General features: G+C 35.8%; 2 protein-coding genes across 3 annotated transcripts in view; both read right to left on the bottom strand.

Annotated features, from left to right (window-relative positions):
- The window catches only part of LOC127519834 (SLAM family member 5-like), a 193,454-nt gene that overhangs the window by 19,178 nt on the left and 157,787 nt on the right, over positions 1–16,489 (bottom strand). Inside the window, exon 4 of the mRNA XM_051907478.1 lies at positions 348–461. Within this exon, the coding sequence (XP_051763438.1) occupies positions 348–461 (114 nt within the window). The remainder of the gene's footprint in view (positions 1–347; positions 462–16,489) is intronic.
- The window catches only part of LOC127519862 (SLAM family member 5-like), a 97,840-nt gene continuing 93,748 nt past the window's right edge, over positions 12,398–16,489 (bottom strand). Inside the window, exons 1-4 of one of the 2 annotated variants that reach the window (XM_051907526.1) lie at positions 14,066–14,295; positions 13,391–13,714; positions 12,932–13,225; positions 12,398–12,850 (exon numbers count right to left, since the gene is read on the bottom strand). In XM_051907526.1, coding sequence (XP_051763486.1) covers positions 12,651–12,850; positions 12,932–13,225; positions 13,391–13,685 — 789 coding nt within the window. In that variant the 5' untranslated portion in view covers positions 13,686–13,714; positions 14,066–14,295 and the 3' untranslated portion in view covers positions 12,398–12,650. Of the gene's footprint in view, positions 12,851–12,931; positions 13,226–13,390; positions 13,715–14,065; positions 14,296–16,489 lie in introns of those variants that run through there. The other variant, XM_051907527.1, reaches the window with a different exon arrangement.

Genomic DNA, 16,489 nt, shown 5'->3' with positions numbered 1-16,489 from the left:
TATATATATATATATATTTATATATATGTTTGAATTAATGTTTTATATTTGTGTTTTGGTGCAGTTTGAGGAATGCTGAAGCTTTTTTTTTTTTTTTTTTTTCTCTGTCTTTTTTTGTGTCAGTGAGATGAGTGTTATTATATACAAATAGACATGTATTCTAAAATGAGTGTAATCTACAGAAAGACATTATTTTAGTTTCTTTTCATATAAACAATCCATATAAATTTTATATGAACAACACCCTCTATAGACTGTTAACTACAAAATAATGACAATAATTATTGATTAAATGATATTTAGGGCTATCCATTATTACTTGATTAAAAGCAGTAAGTAACACTTGCCTTCTTGATCAGTTTTTCTGTGTTTCCTGCAGATCCAGAAGATCCCGACTGCAGATACAATCGATAGAAATCCAGCAGAGATCAACACTATGTACAATAAAGGTAGATCCTGATCTGTAATGGACAAAATAAGAGTGTGACTGAATCTGTCCGTCTGATCTACAACAAACATGAAACATCAACACTGTATAATTAAGAGTTAATCAATATTAACATCACTGCCGTACCTGCACATGTGTGACAGAGTTGAGTGATGTCCAGATGTTGAGTCTGGTTGCTGATGGGATTGTTCAGCACACAGCTGTAGGTGTTTTTATCCTGATATTCCACCTCCAGAGGTAGAGAGAGACTGATGCTGAGATCAGACACACTGATGCTGGACAATAAACTGTTTCCTTTGTACCAGGAGAGAGTCACATGACCCACATTCACAGATGAACACACCAATGAACAATTTGATGATGATGATGATGAAGAACATTGTGAAGAGTTACTGCTGATGACAGGAACAGGCAGATGAGCTGAGAAACATGAGAGAAATATTGATAAATCTACACAGTGTTGATGAGCAGTGAGTCTGTAATTTCGAACTATAACAAAATGACCAGTTCATTATTTAAACAGCTAAAAAAACAAGACGCACAGGATGAATTACATTTTTACTCACCATAAACAGAAACACTGAATGTTTTTGTTGTCAGTTTCTTTCCTTTTATTTCTAGTTTATAATCTCCAGCATGTTCAGTTGTGGTGTTTGTGATGGTCAGAGATCCAGTTTGATTGTCCAGCTTCAGTCTGTCTCTGAATCTCCCATCATATGTGTTAAAGATTTGCTTCTCAATGCTGATTTTAGCGATGGGAGATTTTTCATTTCCATATTTCCACTCTATATCTGTATCTTTACGTATAAGATCAGTGTTTAGAGTGACAGAATCTCCCTCCATCACTGACACTGACTGTATTTCAAACACACCTGAAGAACATGAAGAGGTTTTCAGATTAATGCTGAGATCAGTTTGTAACATTTAACAGCAGCAGAGACATGAAAAAAAGAAAAAGAAAAGTCAGATATATTAGAGACAGATGTGAGAGAATCAATAATTTGATCTTTAATGTGACATTTGATGAAGATATTTGGTCATATTGAATTTACATGAATTTTTTAGTTGTTTATAATTCCTACAAAAATACATAAAATGATCTAAATGTTTTAGAAATTGCTTGGGGATGATTTGCATTGTAGACACAGTAGATGAAAATAATCAATTTTAAATCTGAAGTTTATTACTCTGAAATGTGAATAAATGGCACAAATATGTTTATAACTTACCGATCAGACTCCAGCAGCACAAACAGAACAAAACAAACATGTTAAACATTTCCAGCTGTTCAGTGAAACGTCTGATCTAATAATACTGACAATGAAAACACAACTGAGCTAAAGAAACACAACAGAAGAAATGTGAATCCTCCCCCAGAGGAGTCTGACCCTCCTAATGTACACGCACACACATATATGCACGTTATATATACGTATGTTATATAAAAACTGCATTTCATGGTAAAATAGAGAGTAACGTTAGTGATTTTAAAATGGTTGTGTATATTTATTCAGTTCTTAATTATAGTGTATGGGGAAATTACAATGTTACACCGTGTATGATCTCGTAGTTTACTGAAGTTCAGCTTCTGAGTCTAACTGAAACCTGCTGTGAGTTATTTTTTCTTTTTCTTTTTTTTTTTTTTTGTGGTTTGATCAGTTGCATGGACAGACACCTTAAATGTGAGACTGGGCATTCAGTGCATGTGCGTTTATGTTAGTTTGTAGGTGAGAAGCTTCTTCCTGTTCTGCTATGAGCAGCTTTGAACTTTAATCTACAGAAACATGATGAGAAACTGCATTTGACACAGAGACAGAAACACAATGATCATATTTAACACTGACATTCACAAGTTCAGTCTGTAAAAGTTTTTATTTTATATTGGTATTTCGATATTTGATATATTTTATATCATAGTAAGAATAGCGTTTCTCCTGTTACTCCAGAAAACTGATGAACACTACAAAATGACTCTCACACACTGACAGACAAAATCAGGAAATGAGCTTTATAAAAAAAAAAGGTGTGATATATGAAGATTCTGCTACTCTTGCTGGAAATAAACTAGCACTGCATATCAAAGCATGAGTAGCTATAAATAAGGTCATAATATTCCATTGAATATCACTCAATATTTTCATATTTCACAGTAATACCAGAGTTTGATTTCAGATTGTCTTTTAATGTTTTCAGGGTTCCCTTTGACTTCTTTTGATGAGTATTTTGCACACATGGTCTGAATTAAGAGTCAAACAAGAAAATGCTTCAGTGGGCCATAAAATTTACATCATTTGTTAAAAGTCCTCGAGTTAAAATGCAAAATCTGTTGAAGTTTAGGGAGAGCATTTCATTAATTTCACACTTCAAATCTGTCAGAATGATCCTGCTGTTTGTCCGCTGGGATTTCCTGATTATTCTCAAAGCAAACTGGAGGGAACGACTCAAATATCCTGCTGAAAATAAGGAATCATCTTTTCATGCTGAAAGACACATACTCGACATGACTCTCTTCTTCAGCTTTCTGTAAACACATCAAACAAGATATAATAAAATTGGACAAAACAACAACAAATTTAAAAAAACGAAACAACAACAGATGATTATATCAGTGGTTTTGACAAAATTTGACAATTTTGTAAATGCTTAAATAACAACAGAAGTCTGACCAATATTGTATTAATATTAGCGTGAAGTGGAGAGTTTCATGAATGAATTTGTCAGAATACAGTAGACTTTGAGTTTCCTCCATTTAAAAGTTCATGAGTTACATAAAACGTTCATGAAATACAGGAACCAACAGATGTGTGTGACCCTTTTATCTTTAAATCCCACAATAAGGATTCATTTGGTACAGATAGTAGGAGATGAAAATAGTCTAATTAGCTGCAGCTTTATTACTCTGAAACTGAAAGAAATTAAGCCATAAAATTCACCAATCACTCTCCACCAGCACAAACAGAACAAAACAAACATGTGAAACATTTTCTTCAGCTAACAAAACTCTCAGCTAAAACACAGCAGAACTGTCAATGTTAACCCTAGTGAAAAAAAAGTATACTTTATTGTATTTTTAATATATTCCCTTTTTCTATAGTACATTGCAAATATACTAACAAAAAATTTACTATCTTTAAATATATAAAAAGTATATTAGCATCATATTTTCACAGTACAACTTTTAACACACTTTAAAATAATTATACTTTAGTATATTTTCTAAAAAATATATTTTAGAAAAATATACTTGAAGTGTAAGTTTAGTTTATTTTTTAAAAGTGTATTTATTTACACTTTATAAAAGTTATTTATTATTATTTATTGTATTTATTATTATTATTATATTACTGTGTACTGAAAATGATCATTGTAACAATGCACTGAAAGTATATTTAAAAAATACATTATTTAACATCCTGAAGTTTTATTGTATCTAAAGTTAAGTTTGAGTATATTTTTTAAGTTTACTTATTCATACTTGGAATTCATTTTATTACTTGTGCTTATTTATTTCAGTATGACTAATGCATTACAAGCCCATTTAATATATGCAGTGTAGCCTATAATTTCCAAATATGAGTAAATATGATCTTACTGATTTATGTGCGTTTCTTTCGTAGAGCGTTGGATGATGAAACAGAACAGCAGAAGTTTTCTCATCTTCACAAATCTGAACTGCTTGAACAACAGGAAGAGATTAAACCGACAAAACTACAAAAGATCTGTTTTACAACATGTTGTTATTATTAGGGCTGTCACAGTTAAAGTGTTAATACACACAAATATATCTGATGCTGCAGTTTTAAAAACAATATTGCCCAATTCATTTTGAAATGATCACTTATTCACACACACATACTAGCAGAGTAAAACAGTAAATACAGAATCAGTTTTTGTGCGTGCGAGTCGAATAAAGAGCTGCTCAGATCAGTGCAAAAACCAATAACTAACATTATTTAGGTACTAAATGGTGTTGCCTACATGAATTATATTAAATTATAATATGGGCTATCAGTTGATTCATGTATTTAGAGTAGATTTTTAAAGTGTACTACTATTATTATTATTATTATTATTATTGGTCAAATGTGTTAAAAGAAGTAAGTAACACTTGCCTTCTTGATCAGTTTTTCTACATTTCCTGCAGATGCAGCAGATTTCGACTGCAGCGACAATCAACAGAGATCCAGCAACAGCAGCAGCAGAGATCAACGCTATCAGAAAGACTGAGACTGGAGGAGCTGAAGGAAAGGAAAAGAGAGACAGTCATTAATGTGAGTGAATGTGTACAAAAATGCTATTATCAGCACTGCCATACCTGTACATGTGTGACAGAGTTGAGTGATGTCCAGATGTTGAGTCTGGTTGCTGATGGGATTGTTCAGCACACAGCTGTAGGTGTTTTTATCCTGATATTCCACCTCCAGAGGTAGAGAGAGACTGATGCTGAGATCAGACACACTGATGCTGGACAATAAACTGTTTCCTTTGTACCAGGAGAGAGTCACATGACTCATATTTACAGATGAACACACCAATGAACAATTTGATGATGATGATGATGATGATGATGAAGAACATTGTGAAGAGTTACTGCTGATGACAGGAACAGGCAGATGAGCTGAGAAACATGAGAGAAATATTGATAAATCTACACAGTGTTGATGAGCAGTGAGTCTGTAATTTCGAACTATAACAAAACGACCAGTTCATTATTTAAACAGCTAAAAAAACAAGACGCACAGGATGAATTACATTTTACTCACCATAAACAGAAACACTGAATGTTTTTGATCTCAGTTTCTTTCCATTTATCTCTAGTTTATAAACTCCAGCATGTTCAGTTGTGATGTTTGTGATGGTCAGAGATCCAGTTTGATTGTCCAGCTTCAGTCTGTCTCTGAATCTCTTATCAGGAACATCATCATATGTGGAGAAGATTTCCTTCTCAATGCTGATTTTAGCGATGAGAGAGTTTTCATCTCCGTATTTCCACTGTATATCTTCATCTTTCTGTATTTCAGTAAGATCAGTGTTTAGAGTGACAGAATCTCCCTCCATCACTGACTGTTTTTCATTTGTTTTAGCATCAAACACACCTGAAGAACATGAAGAGTTTTTTCAGATTAATGCTGAGATCAGTTTCTAACATTTAACAGCAGCAGAGACATGGAAAAAAATGAAAAGTCAGATATATTAGAGACAGATGTGAGCGAATCAATAATTTGATCTTTAATGCGACATTTGATGAAGACATTTGGTCATATTGAATTTACATTATTTTTTTAGTTGTTTATAATTCCTACAAAAATACATAAAATGATCTAAATGTTTTAGAAATTGCTTGGAGATGATTTTCATTGTAATCATTGAAATTAAGATTTCTAAAACAACGACAGATTTGAACACAGTAGATGAAAATAATATAATTTGAATTTATTACTCTGAAATGTGAATAAACGACAGGAATATGTTTATAACTTACCGATCAGACTCCAGCAGCACAAACAGAACAAAAAAAGCATGCAAAACATTTTCAGCTGTTCAGAGAAATGTCTGATCTAATAATACTATCAATGAAAACACAACTGAGCTAAAGAAACACAACAGAAGTAATGTTGCGCGTGAATCTTCCCCCAACAGAGTCTGACCCTCCTAATACACACACACACACACACACACACACAAACATGTCATAAATTTATATATCGAAATGTTCTTCTTTCTGTTAGTGAGAATTTAACTGTTCTTAAAACAAAAACATTATGAAAAACATTAATTTTTATAATTTCACACTGATAACTTTTAAAAGCCAGTTACGTGAGTGTGACAAATATGTAAAAGTAGAAGAATGTTGTCTGAGTATTGGATGAAATACACTTAATGGTAAAATCGAGCTAGTGATTTTTAAGTTATTATATATATTCAGTTATTATATATATTCAGTTCTCAATTATAGGAAAAGTACAAAGGTAAAGGCGTGTCTGATCGCACAGAACTAGTTTGACTGAAGTTCATCTTCCGAGTCAAACTGAAACCTGCTGCAGTGGTTTTTTTTCAGAAATGTGGTTTGAGCTGGCAAACGTCTTGAAGTGAGGGTGGGCATTTAGTGCATATGTGATTGCGTTAGTTTGTAGGTGATAAGTTCCTCCTTGTCCTGCTTTGAACAAAAACATGATGAGAAACTGATTTTACACGGAGGGAGAAAAACAGCAGAAGCACAATGATCGTATTTAATACTGACATTCACAAGTTTAGTCTGAAAGTTATTTGTTTTAGAATTGAATAATTGTCCAGTCTAGGGTTGGAGAGGTCGGTGACAAAGATAAAATTAGGAAAAAGGAAACAAAAATTTTAATGACTATTCCTCCTCTCCTGTCCCAGCTCACAATAACCACACTGTTTTTTCAGACTCGTAAGACTTTATTTTTTTCAAAACAAAGATTCACAGAAGCATCTCTTTGGAAGGAGATTCAGGCCAAAATAACAAACAAAACTAAAACTAGGAGTTTAGAAAAGTTAAACTTACCTAACAAAGAAAATTACAAATAAAATACAGCCATCTGCCTTAGCTCCTCAACCGCCACAGCATAAAGGCTGCCCAATGCTCCAGGTGTGTATCACGGTTTGCAATGTGTGTGCACTACTCTACTCCTAATGTGTGTTCACTAACTTGGATGGGTTGCAGAGGACAAATTCCTGGGTCACCACACTTGGCCTTCACGTGTCACTATCACTTTCTTTAACAATATCAACATAGTAAAAAAAAAAAAAAGAAGCATTTTACATTCTAGAAATTCACTGGTGTAGTGATCTTACTTTCGCCCATCCAAGGATGCTAAGTAAAATAGGGATTGGTACTCACGTCACCGCTGACGTTGTGATTTTTGGATCACACGTCTCTTAAGGTGTGGTTATGAGTACATCAGGTGACCACTTCCCCCCCTCTCCTAATTCAGGGCACCAGTCAAGTTCGTTTATCTTGGCAGTATGAGAACAATCCCAACAGGGGCTTTTCATTCATTTAGAATTAATGTAAAGTAGAGGGAGTTGGTCAGCTGATTTATCTGAAAGATTGGTGAGATTGCTAACTTGTAGAGCCTCTTCTGTATTATCAGCAACTAGAATAACTAACACAACTACTAAATGAATACCATGAATGATAAAGGAATAATGTGCATAAGATACATAAAATACAAGTGATTAAGTTGAGTGTGGCTATGGAAGAGTTACGTTATCTTATGGAAAGATAAACTGTTTCTCTGAAAATGATAAGGTGGAGAACCTTGAACACGAAGCTCTGTGGGATGCTGATCTCCTGGAGCACCAAAGGGTCCTAAAATCAGGAACACACAGATGAGGCCCTGGCGTAGGTGCAGAAGGTCCTTAACAATCTGGAACATGCAGACGAAGGTCTCTCTGTAGTCATTACTGTCTCACTGGACAGAGGCTCTGAACGTAATGTTGTTAATGTCTCTTTCCTCACAGGCTGGAGGCTCAAAAACATGGTCGTATCTGTTGCTGCCTCACAAGCTGTAGACTCAGATCGTGGGATCGGTTGTTGTCTCTCTGTACGAACCAGAGGTTCAGAATTGTTACGATGTATCTGTTAATGTCTCACCCGATGGGAGACTCAGAATGGCATATCTGTTATCTCTCACTGGATGAACCAGAGACTCAGAACAAGGAGTGTCTGTTGAAAGGGTACCTTTATCCCTTTCTGATGAGGAGGAGATTGTAATATGGTGCATTTGTCTGCTGCATCACCCTTCTTTCCCCTGTGGAACTCATTTGCATAAAGCACAAAGTTGGAAGTCTTTAAAGTGTCTTTAAAGTTTACCAATGCCTTTCTCACTTTCCAAACCACCACCAGAATACCTTTGGCAATATTCTAAACAAATAGAGACCAAACATGATGGAACTGTCATGCATTCATTCATTTCTACATTAACAGCTGAATTTGTGTAAGATGCACTACAAATAGCTGTCACTGAGAATATTTATTTCTGTGAATAAGTATGAAATGGATGTGTGTAGTTTGCATCAGTTTTAAGGTTTCCTAACATAGTTATGATTGGATTTGGATGGATCTTTATGATCTCTTACCGAAATCGTCAGTTCAGTCAGTGCTGCAAACAATGTCACATAACATTATACCTCAGAAAAGCCATTCGTTGACCATAAACTTTATAGTCAGCAAGAAAATAACAAAATGAACTATTTGAAACCAAACGAACTGGATTAGAAACTTAATTATGTAAGTATAAGTATTATAAATTAATTATTATAAAATGGACTTAAACTGGGTGCTAGTCTGTGTGTAATCAAACGCATCATTCCCAGTTAGGACCATGAAACTGTCCAATTGTCTTGGTATGCTGAAGCATTAAGAGTTCCTTTCACTGGAACTAAGGGGCCAAGCCCAACCCCTGAAAAACAACCCCACACCATAATCCCCCCTCCACCAAACTTTACACTTGGCACAATGCAGTCAGGCAAGTACCGTTCTCCTGGCAACCACCAAACCCAGACTCGTCCATCAGATTGCCAGACAGAGAAGTGTGATTCATCACTCCAGAGAACACGTCTCCACTGCTCTAGAGTCCAGTGGCAGCGTGCTTTACACCACTGCATCCGACGCTTTGCATTGCACTTGGTGATGTAAGGCTTGGATGCAGCTGCTCAGCCATGGAAACCCATTCCATGAAGCTCTCTACGCACTGTTCTTGAGCTAATCTGAAGGCCAGACGAAGTTTGGAGGTCTGTAGCTATTGACTCTGCAGAAAGTTGATGACTTCTGTGCACTGTGGGACCCCGCTCTGTGATTTTAAGTGGCCTACCACTTCGTGGCTGAGTTGCTGTTGTTCCCAATTGCTTCCACTTTGTTATGATACCACTAACAGTTGACCGTGGAATATTTAGTAGTGAGGAAATTTCATGAATGGACTTATTGCACTGGTGGCAACCTATCACGGTACCACACTTGAATTCACTGAGCTCCTGAGAGCGACCCATTCTTTCACAAATGTTTGTAGAAGCAGTCTGCATGCCTAGGTGCTTGATTTTATACAGCTGTGGCCATGGAAGTGATTGGAACACCTGAATTCAATGATTTGGAGGGGTGTCCCAATACTTTTGGCAATATAGTGTAGCTGCAAGCAGCGATGACGGGCCCAAGCCCTGGTGCCACCGCCACCCCAGGGGTCTTTAGTAAAACTGCGCACAGCGGGCTATATGCATTTACAGCTGGTGCCACTATGACTGAAAACCACAATAACCACATCCATGAGATCGTTTAAATTTAGATGAATTTCATGTCATAAACCAGGGGTGTCCAAACTTGGTCCTGGAGAGCCATTGTCCTGCAGAGTTTAGCTCCAACTTGCCACAACACACCTGCCTGGAAGTTTCCTGTATGCCTAAAAACCTTGATTAGCTGGTTCAGGTGTGTTTAATTGGGAGCAGGATTGGACACCCCTGTCATAAAAATTATTTGGATGGCACACCCCTGTTCCACACTTATTTTGAACACTAGATGGCGCTCTATGTAGCAATAAGCACACTTTCTGTTAAATTAACCTGTGCTGTTAGAAACAGTATAACTACACCATTATGTGGGTGAAATGCCTATTTCTACAATCATAACTATTCATTTATAGTATTTCACCAGTGACTTTTTGGAGGCTTTTATTATGGACTTGTGCTTTTCAAGTCATGTGATATTCGCAGCTCAGGAGTCATGCTATGCGCCCCAAAGACAAAACACAGCAAGAAATGACAGTGAGAAAATAGTGCTTTTATTGAATTTTGATGGATTTGTTTTGTGAACCAAAGATGAGAGATTCATATTCAGTCGAATATCACTCTCAATATTTTCATATTTGGATTTCCTGATTATTCTCACAGTAAAACTGGAAGAAAAGTGTAAAAAAGTGTAAAGTGTAAAATATCCTGTTTTTTTTTTGTTTTTTTGTTTTTTTTGCTACTTGATCTGGTACTTAGAAAAAGATTGAATCATCTTCTCATGCCGACAGACACATACTCAACGTGACTCTCCTCTTCAGCGTTCTGTGAAAACATGACGCGAGATATATTTTAAATGAAAAAGTCATTATAGCAGTGGTTTTGAAAAACAGTCAATGTCAAATATTGAAGAGTAGTAATATTAGCATGATCTGCACAGGCCTAACTATGTTAAATCATAATCATAACACAAGCTGAATTGGAAAATGTACTATTTTGTAAATGCCTAAATAACCACAGAGGTCTGACCAATACTTTCCCTGCTGTCTGTGACACTTCATTCATTTTACATTCATTATCATTTTATAATATCCTGCATTCTTTTAATGTTTCTTTAAAAATGTATTCCAGTTCAAATTATTTCTTAATGTAATATGCACTGTGATCAATCTTAATATAACCGTAACGTAATCTTATTCCTTTGGATTCTCAAAGCCACAAGAAAAAAATCAACTAGATGAGTTTTACTCAAATATCTGATACATCATCAATACAGTGTTAACAGTAAAATGGTTTCTACATTGAAGAAAGAAAATATCTGTTACAGTCTTAAGTTACTATGTGATGATCATTATACAGACAGAAACACACTTAAAGAAGTAATAAATGATCTTACTGATTTATGTGCGTTTCTTTCGTAGAGCGTTGGATGATGAAACAGAACAGCAGAAGTTTTCTCATCTTCACAAATCTGAACTGCTTGAACAACAGGAAGAGATTAAACCGACAAAACTACAAAAGATCTGTTTTACAACATGTTGTTATTATTAGGGCTGTCACAGTTAAAGTGTTAATACACACAAATATATCTGATGCTGCAGTTTTAAAAACAATATTGCCCAATTCATTTTGAAATGATCACTTATTCACACACACATACTAGCAGAGTAAAACAGTAAATACAGAATCAGTTTTTGTGCGTGCGAGACGAATAAAGAGCTGCTCAGATCAGTGCAAAAACCAATAACTAACATTATTTAGGTAACCATTTACTAAATGGTGTTACCTAGATGAATTATATTAAATTATAACATGGGCTATCAGTTGATTAATGTATTATTAGGGCCTGAGCACCAATGGTGTGAGGACCCTATTGGAATTGCTCCGTTAATTATTATTCCGCTTCTCCCAAATGAATCGCATTTTTGAGGGCCTAAACATGCTCGAAAACTCATGAAACTTTGCACATGCATCAGAAGTGGTGAAAATTTACATCTGTTATGGGTCTCAGAATTAGGTGTGGCAAAATGGCTCGATAGCGCCACCTACAAAATTTCAACGAAGTGCCCCTCACACTACGTTTCACGTACAGGTATGAAATTTGGTAGACAGATGTAAAAGCCTAATGCCTACAAAAAGTCTCCTGGTGCAAAATCTGAAAACCAACAGGAAGATATTTTTAATTTTCTTTGCAAAATTGTGTCATTTTCACACGTTGTACTTTAACGAACTCCTTGCAGGGCTTTAATCAGATCAACGTCATATTTGGTCAGTCTAATCTAAAGGCCTTTGCGACATTAAATTGTGAAGATCTTGACTCTTTGCTGAAGGGTGTGTCCATGGCGGCCTGACAAATTTCGATGTTTCGCCATGAAACAGGAAGTTGTTGTAACTCAGGTATACAGTGTCTGATCTGCCCCAAACTTCACGTGTTTTATTAGAGTCCTGGCCTGAAGACATCTACATGGCAATATTCAATTACAGTTATAGCGCCACCTGTGGGCAACAGGAAATGACATATTTCACACTGTGATTAACTCCTCATAGAGATTTAACCAGATCAATATTGTATGTTGTCAGTCTAATCTTAAGACGTTAGCAATGATAAATATCAAAGATCTTGAGCTTTCACAGAACGGCATGTCTGTGGCGGCCTGACAAAGTCTCATGTTTTGCCATGAAAGAGGAAGTTGTTGTAACTCAGGCATACAATGTCCGATCTGCTCCAAACTTCACATGTTTGATAATAGTCCTGGCCTGAAGACATCTACATGGCAAAATTCAGTCACAGTCAAAGCGCCACCTGTTGGCAGCAGGAAGTGTGGCACTTTGAAATGACTTTGTTGTAATTCTTCTGTATTTACTCGCTTACATGCATGTTGGTCACTGTTCACTGTTTTCCTAAGCCCAATGGGTGGCGGTGAGCCCGGGTGCGAGGGCCCTTTCATCGCTGCTTGCAGCTTTAATTATTATTTTTATTGGTCAAATGTGTTAAAAGAAGTAAGAGACACTTGCCTTCTTGATCAGTTTTTCTACATTTCCTGCAGATGCATAAGATCCCAAAGACTGCAGCAACAATCAACAGAGATTCAGCAGCAGCAGCAGCAGAGATCAACACTATCAGAGAGACTGAAGAGTGTGAAGAAGAGTGTGTGCCCAGCTCTGTAATGATAAATAAAGAAGGGAATGCATCAATGTGATATACAATTACATAAATAAATGGATACATCAGCGCTGTCATACCTGTACATGTGTGACAGAGTTGAGTGATGTCCAGATGTTGAGTCTGGTTTCCGATGGGATTGTTCAGCACACAGCTGTAGGTGTTTTTATCCTGATATTCCACCTCCAGAGGTAGAGAGAGACTGATGCTGAGATCAGACACACTGATGCTGGACAATAAACTGTTTCCTTTGTACCAGGAGAGAGTCACATGACTCACATTCACAGCTGAACACACCAATGAACAATTTGATGATGATGAAGATGAAGAACATTGTGAAGAGTTACTGCTGATGACAGGAACAGGCAGACGAGCTGAAAAACATGAGAGAAATATTGATAAATCTACACAACAGTCTTACTTTTGGTTCATAGTGTTGATGAGCAGTGACTGTAATTTTGAACTATAACATAATTAACAGTTCATTATTTAAACAGCTAAAAAAGCAACAAGCACAGGATGAATTACATTTTACTCACCATAGACAGAAACACTGAATGTTTTTGATCTCAGTTTCTTTCCATTTATCTCTAGTTGATAAACTCCAGCATGTTCAGTTGTGATGTTTGTGATGGTCAGAGATCCAGTTTGATTGTCCAGCTTCAGTCTGTCTCTGAATCTCTTATCAGGAACATCATCATATGTGGAGAAGATTTCCTTCTCAATGCTGATTTTAGCGATGAGAGAGTTTTCATCTCCGTATTTCCACTGTATACCTTCATTTTTACGTATTTCAGTAAGATCAGTGTTTAGAGTGACAGAATCTCCCTCCATCACTGACACTGACTGTATTTCAAACACACCTGAAGAACATGAAGAGGTTTTCAGATTAATGCTGAGATCAGTTTGTAACATTTAACAGCAGCAGAGACATGGAAAAAAATGAACAATAATTTGATCTTTAATGTGACATTTGATGTAGACATTTGGTCATATTGAATTTACATGAATTTTTTAGTTGTTTATAATTCCTACAAAAATACATAAAATGATCTAAATGTTTTAGAAATTGCTTGGGGATGATTCGCATTGTAATCACTGAAATTAAGATTTCTAAAACAACGACAGATTTGAACACAGTAGATGAAAATAATCTAATTCGAACTTATTACTCTGAAATGTGAATAAACGACACAAATATGTTTATAACTTACCGATCAGACTTCAACAGCACAAACAGAACAAAAAAAACATGCGAAACATTTTCAGCTGTTCAGAGAAACGCCTGATCTAATAAAACTATGAATGAAAACACAACTGAGCTAAAGAAACACAACAGAAGTAATGTTGTGTGTGAATCTTCCCCCGACAGAGTCTGACCCTCCTAATACACACACACACACACACACACACACACACACACACACACACACACACACACACACAAACAAACATGTCATAAATTTATATATCGAAATGTTCTTCTTTCTGTTAGTGAGAATTTAACTGTTCTTCAAACAAAAACATTATGAAAAACATGTATTTTTATAATTTCACACTGATAACTTTTAAAAGCCAGTTACGTGAGTGTGACAAATATGTAAAAGTAGAAGAATGTTGTCTGAATATTGGATGAAATACACTTAATGGTAAAATCGAGCTAATGATTTTTAAGTTATTATATATATTTATTCAGTTCTCAATTATAGCCTATGGGAAAAGTACAAAGGTAAAGCCGTGTCTGATCGCACAGAACTAGTTTGACTGAAGTTCATCTTCTGAGTCAAACTGAAACCTGCTGCGGTCGGTTTTCTTCAGACATGTGGTTTGAGCTGGACAAACATCTTGAAGTGAGAGTGGGCATTTAGTGCATGTGTAATTGTGTTAGTGTGGTTATAAGTACATCAGGTGACCACTTCCCCCTTCAGCCACCAGTCAAGGTCTTTTATCTTGGCAGTATGAGAACAATCCCAACAGGGGCTTTCATTCATTTAGAATTAATGTAAAGTAGAGGGAGTTGGTCAGCTGATTTATCTGAAAGATTGGTGAGATTGCTAACTTGTAGAGCCTCTTCTGTATTATCAGCTCAAGGAAGACAGATTAATGCTGAGATCAGTTTGTAACATTTAACAGCAGCGGAAACAGGAAAAAAAAGAAAAAGAAAGTCAGATATATTAGAGACAGATGTGAGCGAATCAATAATTTGATCTTTAATGTGACATTTGATGAAGATATTTGGTCATATGAAACTTGCATGATTTTTTTTAGTTGTTTATAATTCCTACAAAAATACATAAAATGATCTAAATGTTTTAGAAATTGCTTGGGGATGATTCGCATTGTAATCACTGAAATTAAGATTTCTAAAACAGCGACAGATTTGAACACAGTAGATGAAAATAATCTAATTTTAACTTACTCTGAAATGTGAATGTTCTCGTAGTTTACTGAAGTTCAGCTTCTGAGTCTAACTGAAACCTGCTGTGAGTTATTTTTTTCTTTTTTCTTTTTTTTGTGGTTTGATCAGTTGCATGGACAGACACCTTAAATGTGAGACTGGGCATTCAGTGCATGTGCGTTTATGTTAGTTTGTAGGTGAGAAGCTTCTTCCTGTTCTGCTATGAGCAGCTTTGAACTTTAATCTACAGAAACATGATGAGAAACTGCATTTGACACAGAGACAGAAACACAATGATCATATTTAACACTGACATTCAAGTTTAGTCTGTAAAAGTTTTTATTTTATATTGGTATTTCGATATTTTATATATCTTATATCATAGTAAGAATAGCGTTTCTCCTGTTACTCCAGAAAACTGATGAACACTACAAAATGACTCTCACACACTGACAGACAAAATCAGGAAATGAGCTTTATAAAAACCGGGTGTGATATATGAAGATTCTGCACCCTCAAGCCATAACTATCTTCTTTCAGATGAACACAATCAGAGTTATATTAAAAAATACCCTGGCTCTTCCAAGCTTTATAATTGTAGAGAATGGGGCTTGAGATTTTGAAGTGCATCCATCCATCCATCCATCCATCCATCATAAAAGTAATCCATACAGCTCCAGGGGGTAAATAAAGGCCTTCTGAAGCTTTTTGGAACTTCAAAATCTCGAGCCCCATTCACTACCATTATACATCTTGGAAGAGCCAGAATATATTTAATATATATATCATTTTAATATAACTCTTGAAAGAAGATTGTCATATATACCTAGAATGGCTTGAGGGTGAGTAAACTATGGGATAATTTTCATTTTTAAATGTGAACTATCCCTTGAACTTTTCAAAATTTTTGAATGTGGATCCACAGGCCTGGAAGTCTGTGATGGAGCCAGGAGGACGACAGACCACACGTGAAATTGGCCTTTCTCTAATGGTAGAGCCATGGATCTTGGTTTCTCCCAATAATAAGACCATCTTTGGATCCAGTGTCTTAACTAAATGTCTTCTGTCAGCCTGAGAGACTGACAGAGGAAGCCAAGGAATAGCAGAAAGCTGGAGACGAAGTGATGATTATAACAAAATAGGGTTAACTGAAAATTTGTAGTGAAGACTATTTAGCTGGATGTGCATGAAGAGGTTGTCATGATCACTTGCTAAAGTGCCCTGCTTAGCCACCAGAGGG

This window comes from Ctenopharyngodon idella, chromosome 10 (genome assembly GCF_019924925.1).
Source record: "Ctenopharyngodon idella isolate HZGC_01 chromosome 10, HZGC01, whole genome shotgun sequence".
NCBI lineage: Eukaryota > Metazoa > Chordata > Actinopteri > Cypriniformes > Xenocyprididae > Ctenopharyngodon > Ctenopharyngodon idella.
This window is presented reverse-complemented; position numbering and strand designations above follow the sequence as displayed.